The 19,680-nt window shown below is 44.1% G+C and overlaps 1 protein-coding gene across 7 annotated transcripts in view; it reads right to left on the reverse strand.

Annotated features, from left to right (window-relative positions):
• Positions 1-2,279: 2,279 nt before the first annotated feature.
• The window catches only part of LOC122726615 (SAP30 binding protein), a 47,841-nt gene continuing 30,440 nt past the window's right edge, over positions 2,280-19,680 (reverse strand). For 2 of the 7 annotated variants that reach the window (XM_043964442.1, XM_043964440.1), the window contains 8 exons: positions 10,443-10,531; positions 7,907-7,998; positions 6,925-6,985; positions 6,136-6,187; positions 4,449-4,507; positions 3,465-3,590; positions 3,060-3,144; positions 2,280-2,794 (listed from right to left, as the gene is read on the reverse strand). In XM_043964442.1, the coding sequence (XP_043820377.1) occupies positions 2,613-2,794; positions 3,060-3,144; positions 3,465-3,590; positions 4,449-4,507; positions 6,136-6,187; positions 6,925-6,985; positions 7,907-7,998; positions 10,443-10,531 (746 nt within the window). In that variant the 3' untranslated portion in view covers positions 2,280-2,612. The remainder of the gene's footprint in view (positions 2,795-3,059; positions 3,145-3,464; positions 3,591-4,448; positions 4,508-6,135; positions 6,188-6,924; positions 6,986-7,906; positions 7,999-10,442; positions 10,532-19,680) is intronic. The other 5 variants (XM_043964445.1, XM_043964444.1, XM_043964443.1 and 2 more) reach the window with 4 other exon arrangements.

A 19,680-nucleotide genomic window follows, 5' to 3' on the forward strand; every position in this document is an offset into this window, starting at 1 on the left:
CCAACCTCTCCTCTCCCCAAAGGATACTATCCATGGCTGCCAGAAAATCTTAATGTACAGCTTTGATTACATAACCCCTCTGTTCAAATACCTCTCATGCATTTAACACATATCCTAATTTGTGTTTTGCTTATTTGACTCTTTTATCTTTCTTTTTTTTTTTTTTTTTTGGTGAGGCAATTGGGGTTAAGTGACTTGCCCAGGGTCACACAGCTAGTAAGTGTTAAGTGTCTGAGGCCGGATTTGAACTCAGGTACTCCTGACTCCAGGGCCGGTGCTCTATCCACTGCGCCATCTAGCTGCCCCTCTTTTATCTTTCTTATTAGATTCTGAACCCCTTGAGGCCAAGGGCCCCAGTCTTGTTTCCGTAACTCTGCCAGTGCCAAGCACTGCTTATTAGATGTTTAACTGAGTTTTTGCTATTTAATCTGTAAAATGAGCGGGGTGGGCTAGACCACCTGGAAGGCCTTTTCCAGTTCTATAATTCTGTGATCCTCCAGGGGCCTGGCAGGGTGGGCAGCAGCACAGTTGTCTCTCCAGAGCTAGACTCTTGCCAAGAAGTCTGATAGTGAGAATCATGTATGTGGGGGAAGTTTGGGAAGAGACAGACATTCCCTTCTTATTTGTTGTCTCTGGTATGTGTCTGTGGGGATGGTGTTTGGATTTCAGGTTTTGGTCTGGGTCCTTCCTGGGCATATTGAATACATAAATGGCACCAAATAGGCTTTCAAGGGCTTCTGAATTCCCCGGTGAGTGGAGTTTGAGTCAGCTGCTTAATGAAGTGCATAATCCCCTAATGTTCTCAACGCTGGACACCGGGGAAGACATTGACTGTTTTGAGACCTCAGTTAGAAATACCTATAAGCCACAGGCAACCGGCATCTGTAACATAACCACCCATATCTAACAAACTACCAAGAATGCAATTCAAGCTAAGACAGTTGGCAAGGTTTCATGCTTCTTATAAGTCTTGTGAATTGTCTCAACAAGATGGTAAGATTTTCATGGGCAATGCCCTTTTGGATTGCCTCCAAACACCACAGATAATATCAGTCTACACATACTTTGCTTGACTCAATTGTTGCCAGTTCGGAAGGGCAGTTGCCATCACAGTCGCCGGCATCCATACAAGGTAGCAGCTGAATGATGGGTCAAGGCACACTATACAAGGTGGATAGGGGTGCTCAGCTGGATCAGTTCTTCAAGAGATTTCCAGACCAAGCTGGTCCATGCCAAGGGAGCATGGGGGCCAGCTGAATGGGGGAAGAATGATGGGGAGTCAGAAACTAGAGTCCGGCCCTGAGGACTGCATAAGGCCTGCTTCAGGAAAGTACCCAGGCCTTAAGCAGGGCTCTCTGCATCATGGAAACGATACCATTCTTTACAACGTAGCTTCCTTCACTTGACACTCAGCTTTCCCCCCAAAGTGCAAAGTTTAGTTACCAGAGAGAAAAATAAAAATAAAAGATTTCCCCCTGGGATTAGGCTGGGAAACATAGTTTAATACAGGGAACAGCTCTAGAGGTTGCTGTGGGGCAGAGATAACATGGGGAGAGGAAGGGTGGGGCGGCTAGGAATTCTCATATGAGATACTTTTATGTAAACAATGAGCAACTACCCCACCACAGCGGAGGTGATTCATCTCCCCAGCTACTTTAGAGCTTGAAAGGCCAAGAGCACACTGGGCACCGAAGGGCTTGGGAGAGCAATATCAGCAATGGAGAGAATGCCACACCTTCAACTAGAACTGTACCACACCAACCCCAGCCCCCCCCAATCATACCTGGACTGTCAATAACAACTCCGGTTACTGTGACCTTAGATGTGTGGCCAGGTGGGCACCTGCATGTTCCCTATAGGTGGAGAGGAGAGAGAGAAAGAGGGGAAAGGAGGGTGGGGAATACCAGGACAGCTACCTTGACAAGGTTCAATGTTCAGGGTACTCAGTGGCAGAAAGGGTGTTGGATTTATACCGGCTTCCTGCTATACTTTCCTCCTTATCCTCAACTCTGCTACTAGAGGTGGTAATAGGGGCAGAGACAGCTTCAGTTGTGTCTATAGCAACTTCTTTGACCGCTCTTCTCCCTGGGAATACCTTGGACTTAGTCATCCCCCTCCAGAGTCATGCTTCATCCTGAGGCCCTGCATGAACCCCGCCCACCCTCCACACACTGTGGAAGCACAAATTCTGCCCCTGTTATCATCAAAGACTCCAGGACAAAATCTCACATGTTTAAAGACTGAGCCTGTAGAAGAAGAAACTACCTGGGATGCTGGGCTATATTGATATAGCACTTTTAATAGAGCAATGGATGCCAAATTAACATGGCTGCAAGCAGTCTGTACAGCCCCGATGGGCAACAAGGGTCCTTCTGGATGACTGGGCAACAGATTCTCTCACTAGGACTAGAAAGAGAATGTTTTCTCAGGGTTGGCAAGACAGAAAGCTGCTCCTCATTGCTGGGAAGCTCTCTGGAAAGCCTCAGTCCAGGGACTGCATGGGTTGCCATGTCCATGGAGGCATCCCACATCTTGGGATCACAGTCTTGGCAAGGTCCTGGGGCATCTCCTAGCCTTCAACAAGAAGTATGTCCAGTCCTGTACCAGGTCTATCACTGCTTGGCCTTCTTCACAATAGTGCCCACGGCTGAGATGACTGTGGTCTTGGAGCCACTAGCACTAGTTGTCACAGTAACAACGGCTGGCAGGGTAGCTGTGGTGGTAAGGATGGTAGGCTGGGCTATCGTCGTCACTGGGATAGCAGAATCCCACTTACTCTTTCTCTTCTGAGCATCTAAATGAAAAGCCAAAGAGAAAACGTTTCAACTTTAGCACACAAAACCCAACATTCTCTTCCTTGCAAGTGACCTGCCCTGTGTAATCCAGAAAGCCCTCACTCTCTTGCTCCAGCCACAGGTTGTGACGTCACCAACACTGTGAGGCTGGGTCAGACTCAGGTACCCAGGACTACCTGGGGATCACGGTGACTCTGGGCCCCATATAAGCCACTCGACTCAGGAAAGGAAGGAGGCCTCAAGAGAAGGAAAGCTACTGGTTACCTGTAGCTGCGGTGCTGGCTGTGGTGGTTGTGGTGGCAGCGGCATTGGTTGTGGTGCCTTTCTTGGTGCCTGTCACAAACTCAATCTAGAAAGGGAAAGGGAGGAAGAATGAGAGCTATAGGAAGTTATCTGTTCATCATGTCCTCTTGTAATCCATCTGCTCCCAGGGGACAAGATTTTGGAATTGGTAATAAAGGAGACACTGATAATCAGCTCTGGTTTGACTGGCAATGTTTGGCTGGGGGCAGGGAGTGATGTCTATGGATATCAATAGTTTTAGCCCTAAGGGTTGTTTTTTTTTTGTTTTAACTAGGTTTAAAAAACTTCCTGAATAGAAGCCAGTTCCCCTCTCTCTACTGTCATGTATGTGCACAAATCCCAGACTTCCCTCCCGCACTGCCCCACCTCACATGCCCAGAACCATTTGGCCAGGCCCCTCCTCCTCACACCCAGGAGGAGGTGGTGCCTGCACAGGGGAAGGACAGCTCCGGTCACCTCCCCAGGCGCTGCAGACACGTCCCTGCAATAAGCCTGAGGTTTGAAGGGGGAGGAGGGAGAGAGAGAGAAGGGAAATTCAATCAAGTGTTAAGAAAGAGAAAATCAGATTATTCCCCAACACCAGTCCCCACATGCCTGGCTCAAAACAGTGCCTGAAGAAGTATTCTAGAAAGGCCAGGAGCCACAGCCCCTTGGCCCTAGGGATTGGAAGGAGGCCCACTGGGGCAGGAGGCATTACTACTGATAGTATAGGAGGGGTCAGGCCCAATCAAAGGCAAGAGGGGGTTGATGACCCTCATTGTCCCTCTCTCTTCCTTCAAGACAGAGTGACCTCATAGGATATAATACTCAGGGATAATAATCACTCACTCAGCCCTATGTGCTCAGGAGAGCTGCTGAGGGAGGCTGGTCTCTTGAAACAAGGGATCAACTAACCTGGCTGGGGAGTAGAAAGGAGTACTGAAGTGGGATACATGAGGGCCAAGTACTTAGGCTTAGCTAACTGCAGAAGGTTAAAGGCTCAGAGGTGGCTGGGATCTAAAACTAGGGGAGGGAAATGTTCTAAGGACAAAGCTGACTAGGGACCTGAAAGTAGTCCATGTGAAAGAAAGGATAAAGTAGCAAGGTCACAGACGACAGAGAAGGGGAAAAAAAACAGAGGAAAGGCAGGGCCAAGGATGCAAAGGATGGAAGTTCAGCAAAGACTGTTTGGCCTCAGCGGGACTATATCAGCTAACTACATAGTTAGATGACAGAAATGTCTTCTTGGGGGGAGAAAAACAGTATTCCCAGGCCCAGACCTTGAAGTTGGGGGGAACCTCCTTCCTTAAGCACGGTACTTCAATTATCCACCTTTTCTATCACCAAGTCTCCATGGTTTCTGTCACTTACTTTTGTTCTCTCCTTTTTGGCTTTTTCCAATTTGTCCATTTCAATCTTCTGGGCTTTGGCTACAAAGAAAAAAATAAACTGTCAAAAAAGAAGCCCCGCTCCCCTGCCATGAGCTAAGCCTACCCTCCTCTGTACTCCCTCCAGAGGCTCATAAAGCAATGAATGCTTCATCATAAAAGGAGGAAGTCAGCCACGAAGGCCCCTATTATTTTTCACGTTCTCTTTCCCATTGGTTAAAGAGAAGATTTTCTTCTGTTTGGACACTTAAAATTTCTCCTAGAGGAATTCCTTATTTGACAAGAATTACTAGGAGAAGATGAAAGCAGTCTGGAAGACTGGTCCAGATTTAGACCCACATGTTATACCATATATCACAATGAATATAACATACATTTGGAATTTAAATATTAAAGGTCACATACCATGACAAAATTAGAAAAAACCCCCAAAAGGTCAGGCACCTTTCATAAATACAGATAGGGGAATAATTCTTTATCAAACAAGGGTCAATGATAATCACAAATAATAAAACAGATAATAACAATCAAATAAACAAATAGCTAGCATTTACACCTTACAAATATTATCTCATTTAATCTTCCCAACAAGACTGGGAGGCAGGGGCAGCTAGGTGGCGCAGTGGATAGAGCACCGGCCCTGGAGTCAGGAGTACCTGAGTTCAAATCCGGCCTCAGACATTTGACACTTACTAGCTGTGTGACCCTGGGCAAGTCACTTAACCCCAATTGCCTCGCCAAAAAAAAAGCAAAAAAAAAAAAAGCCCGGGAGGCAAGTACTATATTATTACTATTTTATAGATGAGCAAACTGAGACAGAGAACAGTTCATTTACAATTACTTAAAACTGAAAAGTTTTTGCATTAATGTTATTAACACAACTAAGAAGGAAAGCAATCAAATGGGGGAAAAAAATCTTGGCATCAAAAATCTGATAAGGATCTGAAATACAAGACATAAGACAAAAAGTGATTCCCCAATGGATGAGAGGTCAAAGAATATGAATAGTTCTCAAAAGAATAGGTAAACTATTGGAAGCAAATGAAAGACTGCTCTAAATCTCTAAGAAAATAAAAAAAAAATCTGAGGTTTTACTTCCTACTTAGGAAACTGGCAAAGATGAGGAAAGATTGGAATGGTCAATTGCTAGAGGGCTATGAGAAGCCAAACACTTTAATTTGTACCGGTGGAGCTGTGAGATGGTCCAACTATTCTGGAGAACAACATGGAATCATGGTAAGAGAGGGAAGGGAGTGAGGGAACAAGCATTTATTAAGCACATACCATGTGCCAAACATTGTGCTATGCACTTTACAAATATCTCATTTAATCCTCACAACAACCCTGGGGTGGGGTGGGTGTAGGTGCTATTATAATCCCTATTTCATAGTTGAGGAAACTGAGACACACAGAGGTTAAACGACTTGCCCACGGTTACAGAGCTAGTAAGCGTCTGAGGCCAGATTTGAACTCAGGTCTTCCTGACTCCAAGTTTAGTGCTTTAATTCACTGTGACACCTAGGTAACACCTAGCTTCCTGTGACTAAAATATCTATACTCTTTGAACAAAAGATCCTACTGCTAGGATACCCCATATACTCCAATGGGGTCAAAGATAAAAAGGTCCCATATAAACTTTCCCCAGTCACCAAATACAACCCTGAAAGTACCTAGAGCCTCGTAGTAGGAGTCCTCAGACCATCCATGGGGGTCAAACATATCCTAGGGGGAAAAAATGTTAAATTCCTCATCAGTTAGATCTCATGCTAGCAAACTTTTCACCAGGGTTATGAATTAGGAACCAAAGTACATTTCCTCACTGAATGTGGGCTTAAAATCTTCTGTGTCTGTTATTAGCCTCTTGGTTTTTGGATGAGCACTGGAATTCAGAAGTCAATTTATGACTGTCAGCATAAATTCCAATGGGCCATGATATCCTATGGACAGAATCTTTTAGGAGCCCAACATTGGTGTTTTGTTATTTCATTGTTTTTCAGTTGTGTCTAACTCTTTGTGATCCCATTTGGGTTTCTCTTGGTAAAGATCCTGGAGTAGTTTGCCATTTCCTTCTCCAGCTTATTTTATAGATGAAGAAACTGAGGCAAACAGGGTTAAGTGACTTGGCCAGGGTCACACAGCTAATAAGTGTCTGAGGCCAGATTTGAATTCAGGAAGACAAGTCCTCCCGACTCTAGGCCCGGCCACTCTAGCCACTGTGCCACTTAGCTGCCTAAGACTGCTTAGTCTGTTGTCATGAAAGAGGTTATGTTCAGCTGACACATCCAGGACTATGGTGGTTATTCAGGTGGAGTCTTTATCTTTTAAAAACTAAATCTTAGGTCTGGGCAGTTTATATGGGCGGTGAGAAGTAAGGACTTTGTGTGAGCTGGAATGAAGTGCAACTTTGAGGAGGAATTCTCCACACTGCAACATTATATTTACAGAGCTTTGCCTCTTACCTTGGGATAATTGGTGCCAAGCTCATCAATTGAACAGTACTGGATAAGCTTCTCGTAGATGCTGAAACAAAGATGCACAGAAAACTGATCTGAGTACCCAGCATGACAGGTCACCCAGAACCAATCTCTTCTAATTCCCGGGCTGTTGTGATACCAGTTCAGCAAAACCCAACCATTATGTTTTCAGAAAGCCTTCTAAAGAAAAATTTTAACAAAATTCACCAATCTGAAAAGTCATCTCTGTCCTTTTTATTCATCCCAATGTTATGATAGGGATGAGACGCTTGTTGACTGTGAGTAGGAGTAGGCACTTTGAACAAGTCTAGTATCAAGTTGGCAGGTTATATTTTCATGTTCTAATCATATGTCTCTGACCTCCAATGGGTGTGAGTAGGATGAAGTACACTCAAAGGCAGGTCTCTGATGCTACCACATCATGTTCCATCAAAAGTATTATTTACATGACCAACTGGACTGAAGCAAGGTCCAGATACATCTCTGACCCTAAAAAGCACCACTCATTCATTTGTTCACAGAATCACTGGACCTTAAAAGCTAGAAGAGACCTCAGAGCATAGCTAGTTCAACTTCCTCATTTTAAAGATGGGGAAACTGAGGCCTAAAGAGGGGCAATGATTTATTCAAGGCCACAATGCTAAACTTCCAATGTTTTTTTTCTTTTGTGTTGACAATAATCCGTCTTAATGCTTTTGATTAGTAGTACAGTAAGATTTTTAATTGTAAATCCTTAGAGGATAAGTATCAATCCACTCTGTCAGTCTCCTAATGAAGTATCCCATGCATCTTGGTGCTTAACACAAGATGGGTGATGGTGATTGATTTGGTGTTAAGCTAGGGTCTGAGGTGGGCTCCTCACAGGTTCTGAACCACTAAAAAGACTATATAAGCCATCTGGACTAATTTGCTTCCTGGGCTAGAAGCAAAAACCGGAGCTAATTCTCTAGGCATCAGCAGAGCTTACCTGGGATTCCGGAATTCCTTCTTCCTCTGGATAATGTAGTTCATATCCATCCCTTCCTTTATCTTCCGCTCATATAATTTCTGTATCTTGTCCTACAGAAAAGGTACAAAAACTGTCATGATGTAGCTTTCCACCATAGTTCTTTCTTTTTTTTTTTTTAGTGAGGCAATTGGGGTTAAGTGACTTGCCCAGGGTCACACAGCTAGTAAGTGTTAAGTATCTGAGGCCGGATTTGAACTCAGGTACTCCTGATTCCAGAGCTGGTGCTCTATCCACTGCGCCATCTAGCTGCCCCTGAACCATAGTTCTAAAAACAGTTTTACAAACTGTACTTAAGTCATAGTTTTAACCCATGTCTCACCAAACCTTTTGCCAGAGGTTCTTGCAAGAAAGGAGACAGATTAGTTTGATTGTATCTTCTTCAATTTTTCCAGATAGCCTTCTACTACGAGTGTTAAAGAGCAACGAAATGGTCAAAGCCAGAAAAACTATTGGGAAGGAGGCCGGGAGAACCTGCAAACTGGTTAACCACTTCCTGAATTACTCATAAAACATCAAAGCTTTTCTGCAAAGATAAAATCCAGGTCTTAATTGAAAGAACAGGACTAAGCTCTCAGTGAATGGCTGAAGGGGCCTGAACATTTCCCACTGGAGAAGGAGTGTGCCTGCAGCTTCTAGTTTGGACTCTAGACACTTCTAAAGTGGTTTGCTGGAGGGTTCTCCGGGGTGGCAGATAACCTGTCGGACCAGGGTCATGCACTCATCTCTCATCAAGACTTTCCTACATTACATTGGCCAGGGCCTTTGTTAGAGTAATGAAAGGACAATATGGCACGGAGCCCAGCTGGCATGCTGTTATCACCTGCAGTGTTTTCTTTGGGGGAAGCATACCCAGCACATACCCATGTATTCTACATTATCAGCCAATGTATCAGTCTTGTCCAGTGCCAGAAGAGAGTCCGAGGAAATCATATTCTGGGGTAGGGGACACGGGGTAAAGAAACCTACTAAACTTCAAAATGAAAAGCCCGTGTTGCCCCAGGGAGAAACTAAACACAGCCAAATCCTGATTAGTCCAAATAAGGAATTCCCTCAAGTGCCTGCATGTATTTGAATTCGTCCTATACCAAATTATAACTGTGTAAAGTATGGTAACTGATTCCAGCCCAATGGAAATAAATTTACACAGCTTCTGGAGGTTGAAAACACTTGAGTTGGTTACCATCTCTCAGAAGAAAAAGGAGGAAAGGATAAAAGATAACTGATCTGGGGCGGCTAGGTGGCGCAGTGGATAAAGCACCGGCCCTGGATTCAGGAGTTCCTGAGTTCAAATCCAGCCTCAGACACTTAACACTTACTAGCTGTGTGACCCTGGGCAAGTCACTTAACCCCATTGCCCTGTAAAAAAAAAAAAAAAAAGATAACTGATCAAGTAAGATTCCCTTCAGGGATAGGACAGCAATGCTTTCATGTTCCTTTTTTGGAGGACTGTTCTTTTTAAAGATTTTTGGAACTCAGGCAACATTAGGGGGTTGGGGGGCAGAGGGAAGTCTATTATAATATCAGCAGGGAGAGAAGCTAAGAGTGATAAATTGCTTTCTAAATCTGCTTTCTTACAGAGTCAATTTCTCCTCAAAGAGAAGCCTCTACGATCTGATCAAAGGTAAATCTATCCCCCACAGAGGACATCTCTGTCTTGGGTCACTGAGATTGTGCCAATTCAGCTGAAATAAAATGTTCTCAGGGCCATGGATTTTACTATTAAGACAGTCTGGAAAGAAAAAAGGAAATTACTGGCTAGAAGAGTCAAGCTGCTCTCTGCCTGAGAGACTGCTGGAGTTGCTAACTACATGCTGTAGCTTGTCTGGCTTGCTGGCATAGAGGGAGCCTCCATCCTGTGGGATGGTGGGTGGGAGGCCTACTCAGCATGGGGTGGAGACTTCAGGGAAAGGGGGAAAAAAACACAACACCCTATTTTCTGAGTGCCCAGCCCTGCCACAGGGCCCTCACGTCATCAGCCTGCTGCATTCCTCAGCCCCAGACCCCATAAGTCACCCTTTGTCAGGACAGGCACATAAACTTTCAATAGAAATATGGCTAGAGGCACCTTGTGGAAGCTATGAATTAAAGCCTACCTTTGGCTCTATGGCTAGCCACTAATTTGCTCTGGTTTACTTATCATTGATTAGGGCTGGAAGGGACTTTAGAGGCCAACAAGAACAATCCCATCATTTATTAAGATGAGGAAATCGAGGCAAATAGAGGTTAAATGAGTTGGGGTCACCCAACTAGTGAGGGTCTAAAGACAGGATTTGTACCCAGGTTTTAATGATCCCTTTCTTCTAGTCAGAACTACCCAGGAGTGAAAGAGTGCCTATGACACTTTGGGCAAGCAACAAAGTGTGTGTGTGTGTGTGTGTGTGTGTGTGTGTGTGTGTGTGTGTGTGTGTGAGAGAGAGAGAGAGAGTCTAAGACTAGATTCAAATAGCTGAAGGAGGCTGTGAGACCCATCAAGACTACCAAACCTTGCTCCTACCTGGAGGTGATTTGAGCATCTGCCAGGTGGCTCGGGGGGGATTTTAATCTCATCAGGAGACATGTTCCTGACTCTCTCAGAGAAGGAGGCTATGGAGAAAACAGAGGCAACATCACAGGCTGGCTCCTTGCTCCCAAAGGTGGCATTCAAATGCCTAGAAGGATGCTGGAAGGTCAAACTCCTCTATACCATCTCTCACCACCACAACCCAGGCCAGTTTTCCAGGGCACTTGCATATGTCAAAGTGAGTTTCAACAAATAAACAAAGTCCTTGATGCCAGGGTTCCTACTTCATCTTCTAGAAAACAAAAGGCTTGACCACTGTGGGGAAGAACTATAGACCCCAAAGATCATTTCTCCCCAGGGCTTGCAGGCTTCCCCTCGGCCCTCCACACTGCAGTGACTTCAGTCCTGCTCTAAATGCCTTGGACAATGGGGTATTTGTAGCAGGAATCTGTCCATGTTGTTCAAAAACACCCTCCCATGAAAAGGATCACACACTGTGCAAATAAGAAGCAGGGTGGAGTGGGAGAAGAAGAAGGGCCAACCAGGACCCTTTTATTTGCTTTCAGGGTATTTGAGGAGACCCCCCACACCTCTGGTAGGAGGTGGGGAGGCCAGTGGGACTGCCTGCCTGTTGCTAGCCTTGAACCAAACACCAGGGTTCAGGTCATTCCTCTGGACCCTAGGTTGGGTTAATATTTTCTTAGGAGATAAAGTGCTTTGATCCCTCTACTTACAGTTCAACTGTTACACTAAAGAACACATTGTTAAACTCATGAAGCTGGAGTTTGGGCCTTCTGTGTTCTAGTTCCAACTTACCTTCCCAGATCACATTGCTTCCCTTCATTTATTACAGCTGGGTTGCACTAGCTGTACCCAGACCCTACATTCCATGTTGGGAGACATGCATTTGCACAAGCCAGCCCTGTGGTGAGAATGTGCTTTCCTCCCCAACTCTGTCTCTAAGAATTCTTATTTTTTCTTTGAGGCTCAATTCAGTTGCCACCTCTTCCAAGAAGCCTTCCTTGATTCTCTCAGCTGTTAGTGCTATCTCCTGAGCGAGGGACCTTGTATTTACTTCTCTGTACACATATCGGAATCCCCATAGTAGAAGGTAATCCCCCTAAGGGCAGCAATGTTTTTGATTTTGACTCTATTCCTAGCGGCAGCATAATGCCTTGTACACAGTGGTGGTTTTGCTGAACTAAACCAAATCTGAGACCAGGGCCACAGTCAAAAGTTACCTATGCTTCTGGCTGCTAAATAAATGATGTACTAAAGATAAACTCAATGCAAGAGTCACATTCTGCGAAATACTGAAATAGGGGCTATAAAACCCCTCTATGTGACTCAATTTTCACGGTCATCAGTCAGAGTCACTAAACACCCTCCAAGAACAGGATAACACAACAGTCACAGTACAGTCTCTGAGCAGAAGCAGCTTATTCTCTATTCACCCAACATACAGATCGAGAGGATTCTGACAACGTGGTGGTTTTTAGATATTAGCATGAATGTACTCTAAGCACATAGGGTTGGGAACTCCCTCCTCCCCTCCCCTCCCCCCTTGTAGTATTCTTTCTGTTTCTTAACCATCACAGGCAGCAGTAAATTATGCCTGTAGGCATTAAAGGACATTTTTAGGAGCCCTAAGGAGACAGAAGAAATACAATCTGAGAGTGTGAGCTGGCCTCAAGTTTCATGAACATCAGCAACAAACACAAAGAGTAGGCACTAAAGAAATTAAACTATGCCTATCAGTCACTGAAGGCCTATACAAAGGAAAGAGAGAAAGGTCCTATACAGACATAAAACTATTTATAGCAGTATTTTTCTTTTGGTATTATTATTATTTTTTTAATAAAGTATCTTATTTATTTTTTCCCGTTACATGTAAAGATAGTTCTCAACTTCTGCCCACAGCTTCTCCAACATTTATTATTTTCCTTTTTTGTCATTTTAGCCAATCTGATAGGTGTCAGGTGGTACCTCAGAGTTATAGCAGTATTTTTTGTAACAGCAGAGAACTAGAAAGTGGGTACCCACTGATTGGGGAACGGCTGAACAAACAGTGGTATATGAACGTAATGGAATGTTATCACACCATAAGGATGAACAAACATGAAGGATTCAGAGACTTATACCAATGGGTAGAGTGAACCAAGCAAGGAGAACCATTAAAATGTACATCAAGGAGGAGGAAGGGAACAAGCATCTATGAAGTGCCTACTATGTGCCAGTCACCATGCTAAGTGCTTTATATAGATTATCTCAGATGATCCTCAGAAAAACCCTGTGAGGTAGATACTATTATTACCCATATTTTATAGCCGAGGAAAATGAGGCAGACAGAAGTTAAGTGACTTTCTTTTTCTTTTTTTTTTTACAGGGAAATGAGGGTTAAGTGACTTGTCCAGGGTTACACAGCTAGTGAGTGTCAAGTGTCTGAGGCTGAATTTGAACTCAGGTCCTCCTGAATCCACTGCGCCACCTGGTAGTCCCCAGTTAGGTGACTTTCACAAAGCTAAGAAGCGTCTGAGGTCAGGTGTTCTTGACTCTGGGCCCAGTGCTCTATCTACTGTTCTGCCTAGGTGATATACAATTATGTAAAGGAAAACATCATTGAGCCTCCAGGACTTTTCCAATGAATGTACTGCCCAGTCACTGTTTCAGAGGTTGGATTGTGAAGCATGCCTCTGGCTTTATGGCGGAGAGGGTTGGCATTCATTTTCAAATATGGCCAATCTGTTTTCTTCTTCATGGCACTTGTTATAAGAAAAAGTTCTATGAGGGTAGAAGAATTCACTGGGAGGTGATCACGTTTGGGGGAAAAAAAGCACAATAAAAATATTCTTAAAGTATATCTCCCGACCTCTCCTGCAAAAGAGTGATAGGTTCAAATAGAGGCACCACTTGCAAAAGGAACAAGTAGAAAAAGATATTTTTATTGGAAACAAGAGGTTTGTCGTGTCAAGGTTCCTACTCATAAGAAACAAGAGTGTTCCTGATTTCACACTTGTGCCATTTGATCCAGAAGAAGCAAAGAAAGGAAAAAAAAATGAGCTATGAAAACCTTCTAAAGACCACAGTCCTTTGGTCACTTTTTCAGATGACTGACTGTAGAAGACACAGAGGAAGCTATTGCTTGACATAGGTTCTCTAGGTCTGCTAGTTTCAAAAGAGACTAAACCAAAATAACTTCCCTTTATTGACAGGGTTACTGCATCAAAGGCTCAGGGGGAATCTTTAGATAGTTTACTTAGATTTTAATTTTAGCATAGCATATGACAAAGATTCTCATACCATTCTTGGGAGAGGTTTAAAAAAAGGGAAAGATTGGGTACGTGACAATAACAAAATCAGGTGGATTTGGAAACTGGTGAATTACCTGACCTGACTCAAGTCTGGAGTCAACTTGGAAAGGGGTCTCCGGTAGAGTGCTCCCAACAATCGATGTGATATTTTCATGGGACACAGATAAAAAACTTGGATAAAGGAATGAAGAGGTGGTCAACACAGTAGATCACAATGAGGACTGTGATAGCCCTGAATGATGAATGGACTCAAAAAGTCAACTTTGTAAGTACAAGATGGAAGAGGTAAGACAGCAGTTCAATATTACCATTATAGCATCTAAAAACACAAATATGTCTGTTTGCTTTAAGAAGCCTGGAGAGGAGACGTAGGGGAGTAGGGAAGGACACCATGGCTATCTTCAGATATATGAAAGCAGTGAAGATTAGAATTGTACTCTGAGTGTTTGGTCCTAAAAAACAGAACTAGGAGCAATGGGTCACACCAGCAATGAGGATAAGTCTGTACCTGATAATGTGGCAGGCAGAAATGGACCTTAAAATACAGTCCAGTAAATCTTTGTTGACTGCCATGATCTGTGATCAGTGCCCTTTGATGTTACTATTGTAACTGTTCTGGGGTGCCATCTAAGATGGCAAAGTTAATCGATAAATGTTCTGACTGCTCCACCAACCGCCTGTTCCCCCATCTCTCTCTTTCTTTTGGTCTCCCTATTCCCTGAGACACAATGATATTGAAATTAGACTAGTTAATAACCCTACAGTGGCCTCTAAGTATTCAAGTAAAAGAAAGAGTCAAACTATGGGGCAGACTTCATTTCGTCTTATTTTAAGAAATTGCCACAACCACCACCCTAGTCAGTCAGCAGCCATCAACATCAAAGCAAGATCCTCCACCAACAGATTACAATTCTCTGAAGGCTCAAATGCTACTATTTTGGGCAAGAAATTATTTTAAAATTAAGGTATGTACAACTTTTTTAGACATACTACTGCGCACATAATAGACTACAGTATAGCATAAATATAACTTGTATATGCACTGGGAAACCAAAAAATCTGTGTGACTCGCTTTACTGCAATATTCACCTTATTGTGGTGGTCTGGAACTGAACCTGAGGTATCCCTGTATTTGGCTATCTCTGCCTTTCACCAATCCGTGGTTTGACTCAGTATGTCCCTCTTCCAGGAAACTTACTTTATACTAACCCACAATAATTAGATCTTCAATTTGAATTCTGAGCTGTGCCTATTGAAGTGGCCTTGTAAGTGTTCTTATGAAAACATTTTCTGACATGTGAATGGTTTCCCTCAAAGAGACTCTGCCTCTTTCCTCTGGCTCTCTCTCTCTCCAGCGCCAACTGTAGAGCTCTGCACACAGCAGGAATTCAGAGTTTTTCTGACTTGACCTAAAATACAGCCCAGAGCTTCAGGGCCCTACCTGAAGAAGTCACTCAGTACACTTACGAAGGATTCTCCCTCCAGATGGCTAAATCTGAGTTTGACTAGAGTAGATGGCAAGACATAGTGCTGTTCTCTGAACAGCTAGGAGACACATCTTTTTATTTAGGGGCAAAATACAAGCTCTACACCTCCAAGGCAGTGCCATAGTCAGAGGCTTCTGATGGGGCTGGCTTTCTGACAAAAAGCCTCACCAAGAGAAGCTACATTCAGGAAGGGATTGGAAAGTGTGTCATCAGCATGAGTCACCTTCTTGGGCACACCTCAGACTCTCTGTACCCAAAATGAAGATATATCCATAGCTGCCAGGTCTGAATCTGCATGAGGGAGATGAGCTATTGGGAGGAGCTCATCGGATGGGCTCATGTTTCCTGCACAATGGCTAAAGTGAATGTCTTAGGTTGTAGTGCAAAGGTCTCTGCTGAATAATAGAAGGTAACACCAGAGCATCTATCTACTCTAACACACTTTCCCTGTGTGAACATGAGAAGGAGGGCTCCATTTTACTTGCTGTCTGGTGGATTCTGAGAACATGAAGAACCACTGTACCAACAACCAGTGCAGCAGAGTCCCAGGTCTAGCGTCAGCTGGGCATTTCATCTAACACGTCAGTTGTCTTGTCTGGATTTTTTTTTTTAAGTGAGGCAATTAGGGTTAAGTGACTTGCCCAGGGTCACACAGCTAGTAAGTGTTAAGTGTCTGAGGCCGGATTTGAACTCAGGTACTCCTGACTCCAGGGCCGGTGCTCTATCCATTGTGCTACCTAGCTGCCCCTGGATTCTTTAAAAAAAAAAAATGTTTTTTGGGTGAGGCAATTGGGGTTAAGTGACTTGCCCAGGGTCACACAGCTAGCAAGTGTCAAGTGTCTGAGGTCGAATTTGAACTCAGGTCCTCCTGACTCCATGGCCAGTACTCTATCCACTGTGCCACCTAGCTGCCCCACTGTCTGGATTCTTGATGGTCCTATTAATGCTTAGACCACCAACATAGGCGGCACTGCCTAGGTAAGTAGCTTTAGAGTGTGACATCCAAAAATATTGGGTCATCCCATTGGGTAAGGAGCTAGGAAGTTGGGGAGAAGATTGAGAAGACCAAATCATCCATCTCCATCTCCTCCCTCCCGACATCTCCCTCCCTCCCCTCTCCCCTCCCCTCCCTCTCCCCAGCAGAGATTCTAAAGGCCACTAGTTTCTTAGCTGGCCCTCACTCTGCATTCCCCTGCCCACAATGTCAACTGCTGTGTCTCTATAGTATTGTTTTCTCTCAACAGAATCTAGGGTTTGGTGAACCCTGGCCTTTATAGGGATCTGAATAAATCAGAACTTTTATAGCAGGGATGAACAAAATTTAGAGGTAGGCAGAAACACAGAACCCTTTCTCAAACTTCTTCCCTAACGCTGTAGGTCTAAGCTATTCAATCCTAACTACATCTTTACCCAATCCCACCCTTAGGTCCATCTCTCCCCTCCTCTCCCTCCCCCTCCATTCTCTCCCTTGCTTCTTCTCAATCTCTCCCTTGTCAGGTCAGGGTTTGTAGAGGGTTTGTTTAGAGAGAAGAGATTTAGACCCCACCTAGAGAGCCCAAACAGCAAAGCTGGTTTGATGAAATCCTTGATTTTGAAGCCCACAGGCTTAAAATGAATTAACTATGATTCTGTGATCAGAAAGAACAAAATAACAGAGCAATTCTGTTGGGAGTAGGGGTTTGCTTTCATGTAGACTAAAAAGACAGGTGACATTCAGAAGCCACAGGAAAGGGTAAGAAGTAGGTGGCTGCAGTATTTACTAGTGTCCCCTTCATCTGGATGGGCTAGGATTGTTTTTCCTCTCAGAAGATAAGTTATCTTGGAACCTGATTAGTTTAGGGACCTAAGATTCAAGACACTGACACAGCTCCCAGGTCACCTAAGGGAATAAAAGTGGCATACCAACAAGGAGTCAGTGCCCCATGCATGTCACCATACCCTGCTGACCAGATAGATGCATTTCTGTACAGATGTGAGTTGTATTTACCTGAACCAGTGTTTAAAATATTGTCTGAGTATTATTTCCATGCTAGGCCTAAGTATACCTCTTTTTGTTAACTGTAATCTACAAGTGCTTTATTCTTTTTCTTTCTTTTTTGCAGGGCAATGAGGGTTAAGTGAGTTGCCCAGGGTCACACAGTTAGTAAATGTCAAGTGTCTGAGGCCAGATTTGAACTCAGGTCCTCCTGAATCCAGGGCCGGCGCTTTATCCACTGCACCACCTAGCTGCCCCCTACAAATGCTTTATTTAATTCCAATGGGCAGTATGACAACCTTGGGATTTCTTCATTACTACATTTATAGGGGAGGCTGAAGAGTTGGTGTTTTTTCACCACCAAAGAACCGGGGAAGTTGCAGGAGAATTTAAAACCACCACCTGAAGTGTTACTACAATAAGGGTTTTTGGGGGTATGGTCCAGTGGAACCAATCTGGAGACCCTCTCTGTGACAAAGTTTTATGACTTGGGGATAAGGCAGCTATTTCTGTCCAGTGGAGTACTTCATGCCAACTATAGAGCACCTGCTTATCCTGAATGGTTCTCAACTGGCAGAATGGTCCTCATCCTCCATCTCAGAGGAAGAGTGTCAGCCTTCTTGCACAATGATTTTGCCATTATATCCACCAATACCAAGTGTTTCACCTCCTAGAAGATATGTCTGCTAGGAATCAGTGACACCTTAGGAAGGGGGAGGGCTCTTCAGTCTCGTAATTTATCAGATTCAGACTCCAGAAAGACCCATATGATAAGGACAGACTATATCTGAACATAGTTCTTAGATGACCTTCTTTGACTCTTATTTCATTGGAAATGCAGTTATCAAAGCTTTTGCTTAGACTGAGAGCCCCATACAGCATGAGGAAATAGCTCAGTTATTGCTCAATTGGCAGATCTTTTCCTCCCAGGATGGTTAGGACCCATTCCTTCCCAGAAAGGGCTTGGGGGACCAAGAACTGATACTCTTCGGAGGAGACGTGGGAAAGACAAAACTATGCATAACTATGGTGTATGTGTACTTCCACGGAAGAAAGGAGACCCCCTAGCTGACTTGGTGGCCACCCCAAGCTCCTGGATGAAGGTGAGAGCCTCTAGCCACCTGGCAGAGGCTTCTAAAAAGGTACCACGGCCTCCTGCCTAAAACCACCCCACCCCCATTAAAGGAGGGGGATTTCCTTGATGGTGAGCAGGGGAATATCGACAGGGTGGTGGTACAGGGAAAGTCTCCTTTATTGACACTGGCACCAAAACAAGTGGCACACAAGAAAGTTTCAGCTACCCTGACCTATGATGAGAATCGATAATTGTTACAGAAGTGTCACCATCATATGTGCTATAATCCTGATGTTGTTCTTGCTAACTGTCACCACTTTACATTGGGACCTACAATGAAAAATGAAGCTCTGGCATCACCTACCATGTGGACCCAATTTAGAACCTGGTCCTTCTGAAGGCAGGAGGCAAGATCTGGAATTTCTGGTCTTCATTCCCCCCATATTCATTCACTCCTTTAGTGAATGAAAGGGGACTGTTATATTGATGTTTGTATTTAAAAAAAACCCCAAATTTGAACTAAGTTCCTCTTCCAATGCTGCCTACGCTAGGCTTCTTGTGTTTCTGAGATTAGGGCGGTGCAGTGATGGCCCTTAAAGCCATTTAAGTGGCAGAAGGTCCTTTAGAAGACTGTTAGGATCTTACTACCAAGGGATGGGATGTTGTAGGAGCAACACACACACACACACACACACACACACACACACACACACACACACACACACACACACACACACACAAAACTAATTTTTTCCCTAAAAGGCAAGGAAGGTGTTTTCCAGACTTGATTAGTCTAAAAGCCTAAGGCTTAAGCCACTGATGTGGCTTTCCAGTCACCTAAGGGCATAAAGGAAGCTAGCTCACAAGGAGTCAGTGCACCCCTTATTTATAGTAGATGATCCAATACTGTGCAAGTTACCATATTCCTCCCAAACTCTGTTGACCAGATGTATTTTAGGATGGAGATGAGGTGGGTTGTCTCTACCGGAATCAGTACTGTATCTCTGCTGAGTATCCTTTCCTCAGTATGGCATGGTAAATCTTCTGTTAACTGTTGGATGGTCTACAAGGGGCTCATTTAGTTCTAATCTTGAACATGAACTACCAAATCTGCTTGAGTAGGGCCTGGCCTATGACACAGTAGTTCCAAGGAAGGTTTTTGGCGGAACACCAACATCTTCCTTTGTAGAAAGATGAATTCATGCCTGCTCTAAGGACTCAAACCTGGGAAAACCTGGATTTACTAGAGCTCTTGGAAGGGTCAAGGCTAAATCGGTGTCTAAGGAGGTCCCAAGGTCCTAAGCAACCAAATGCTTAGGACATGGACTAGATAGTGTGGGCCTAGTACACTTGTACATATTTGTGCATCCAATAGCAGGTTTCC

This window comes from Dromiciops gliroides, chromosome 4 (genome assembly GCF_019393635.1).
Source record: "Dromiciops gliroides isolate mDroGli1 chromosome 4, mDroGli1.pri, whole genome shotgun sequence".
Lineage (NCBI taxonomy): Eukaryota > Metazoa > Chordata > Mammalia > Microbiotheria > Microbiotheriidae > Dromiciops > Dromiciops gliroides.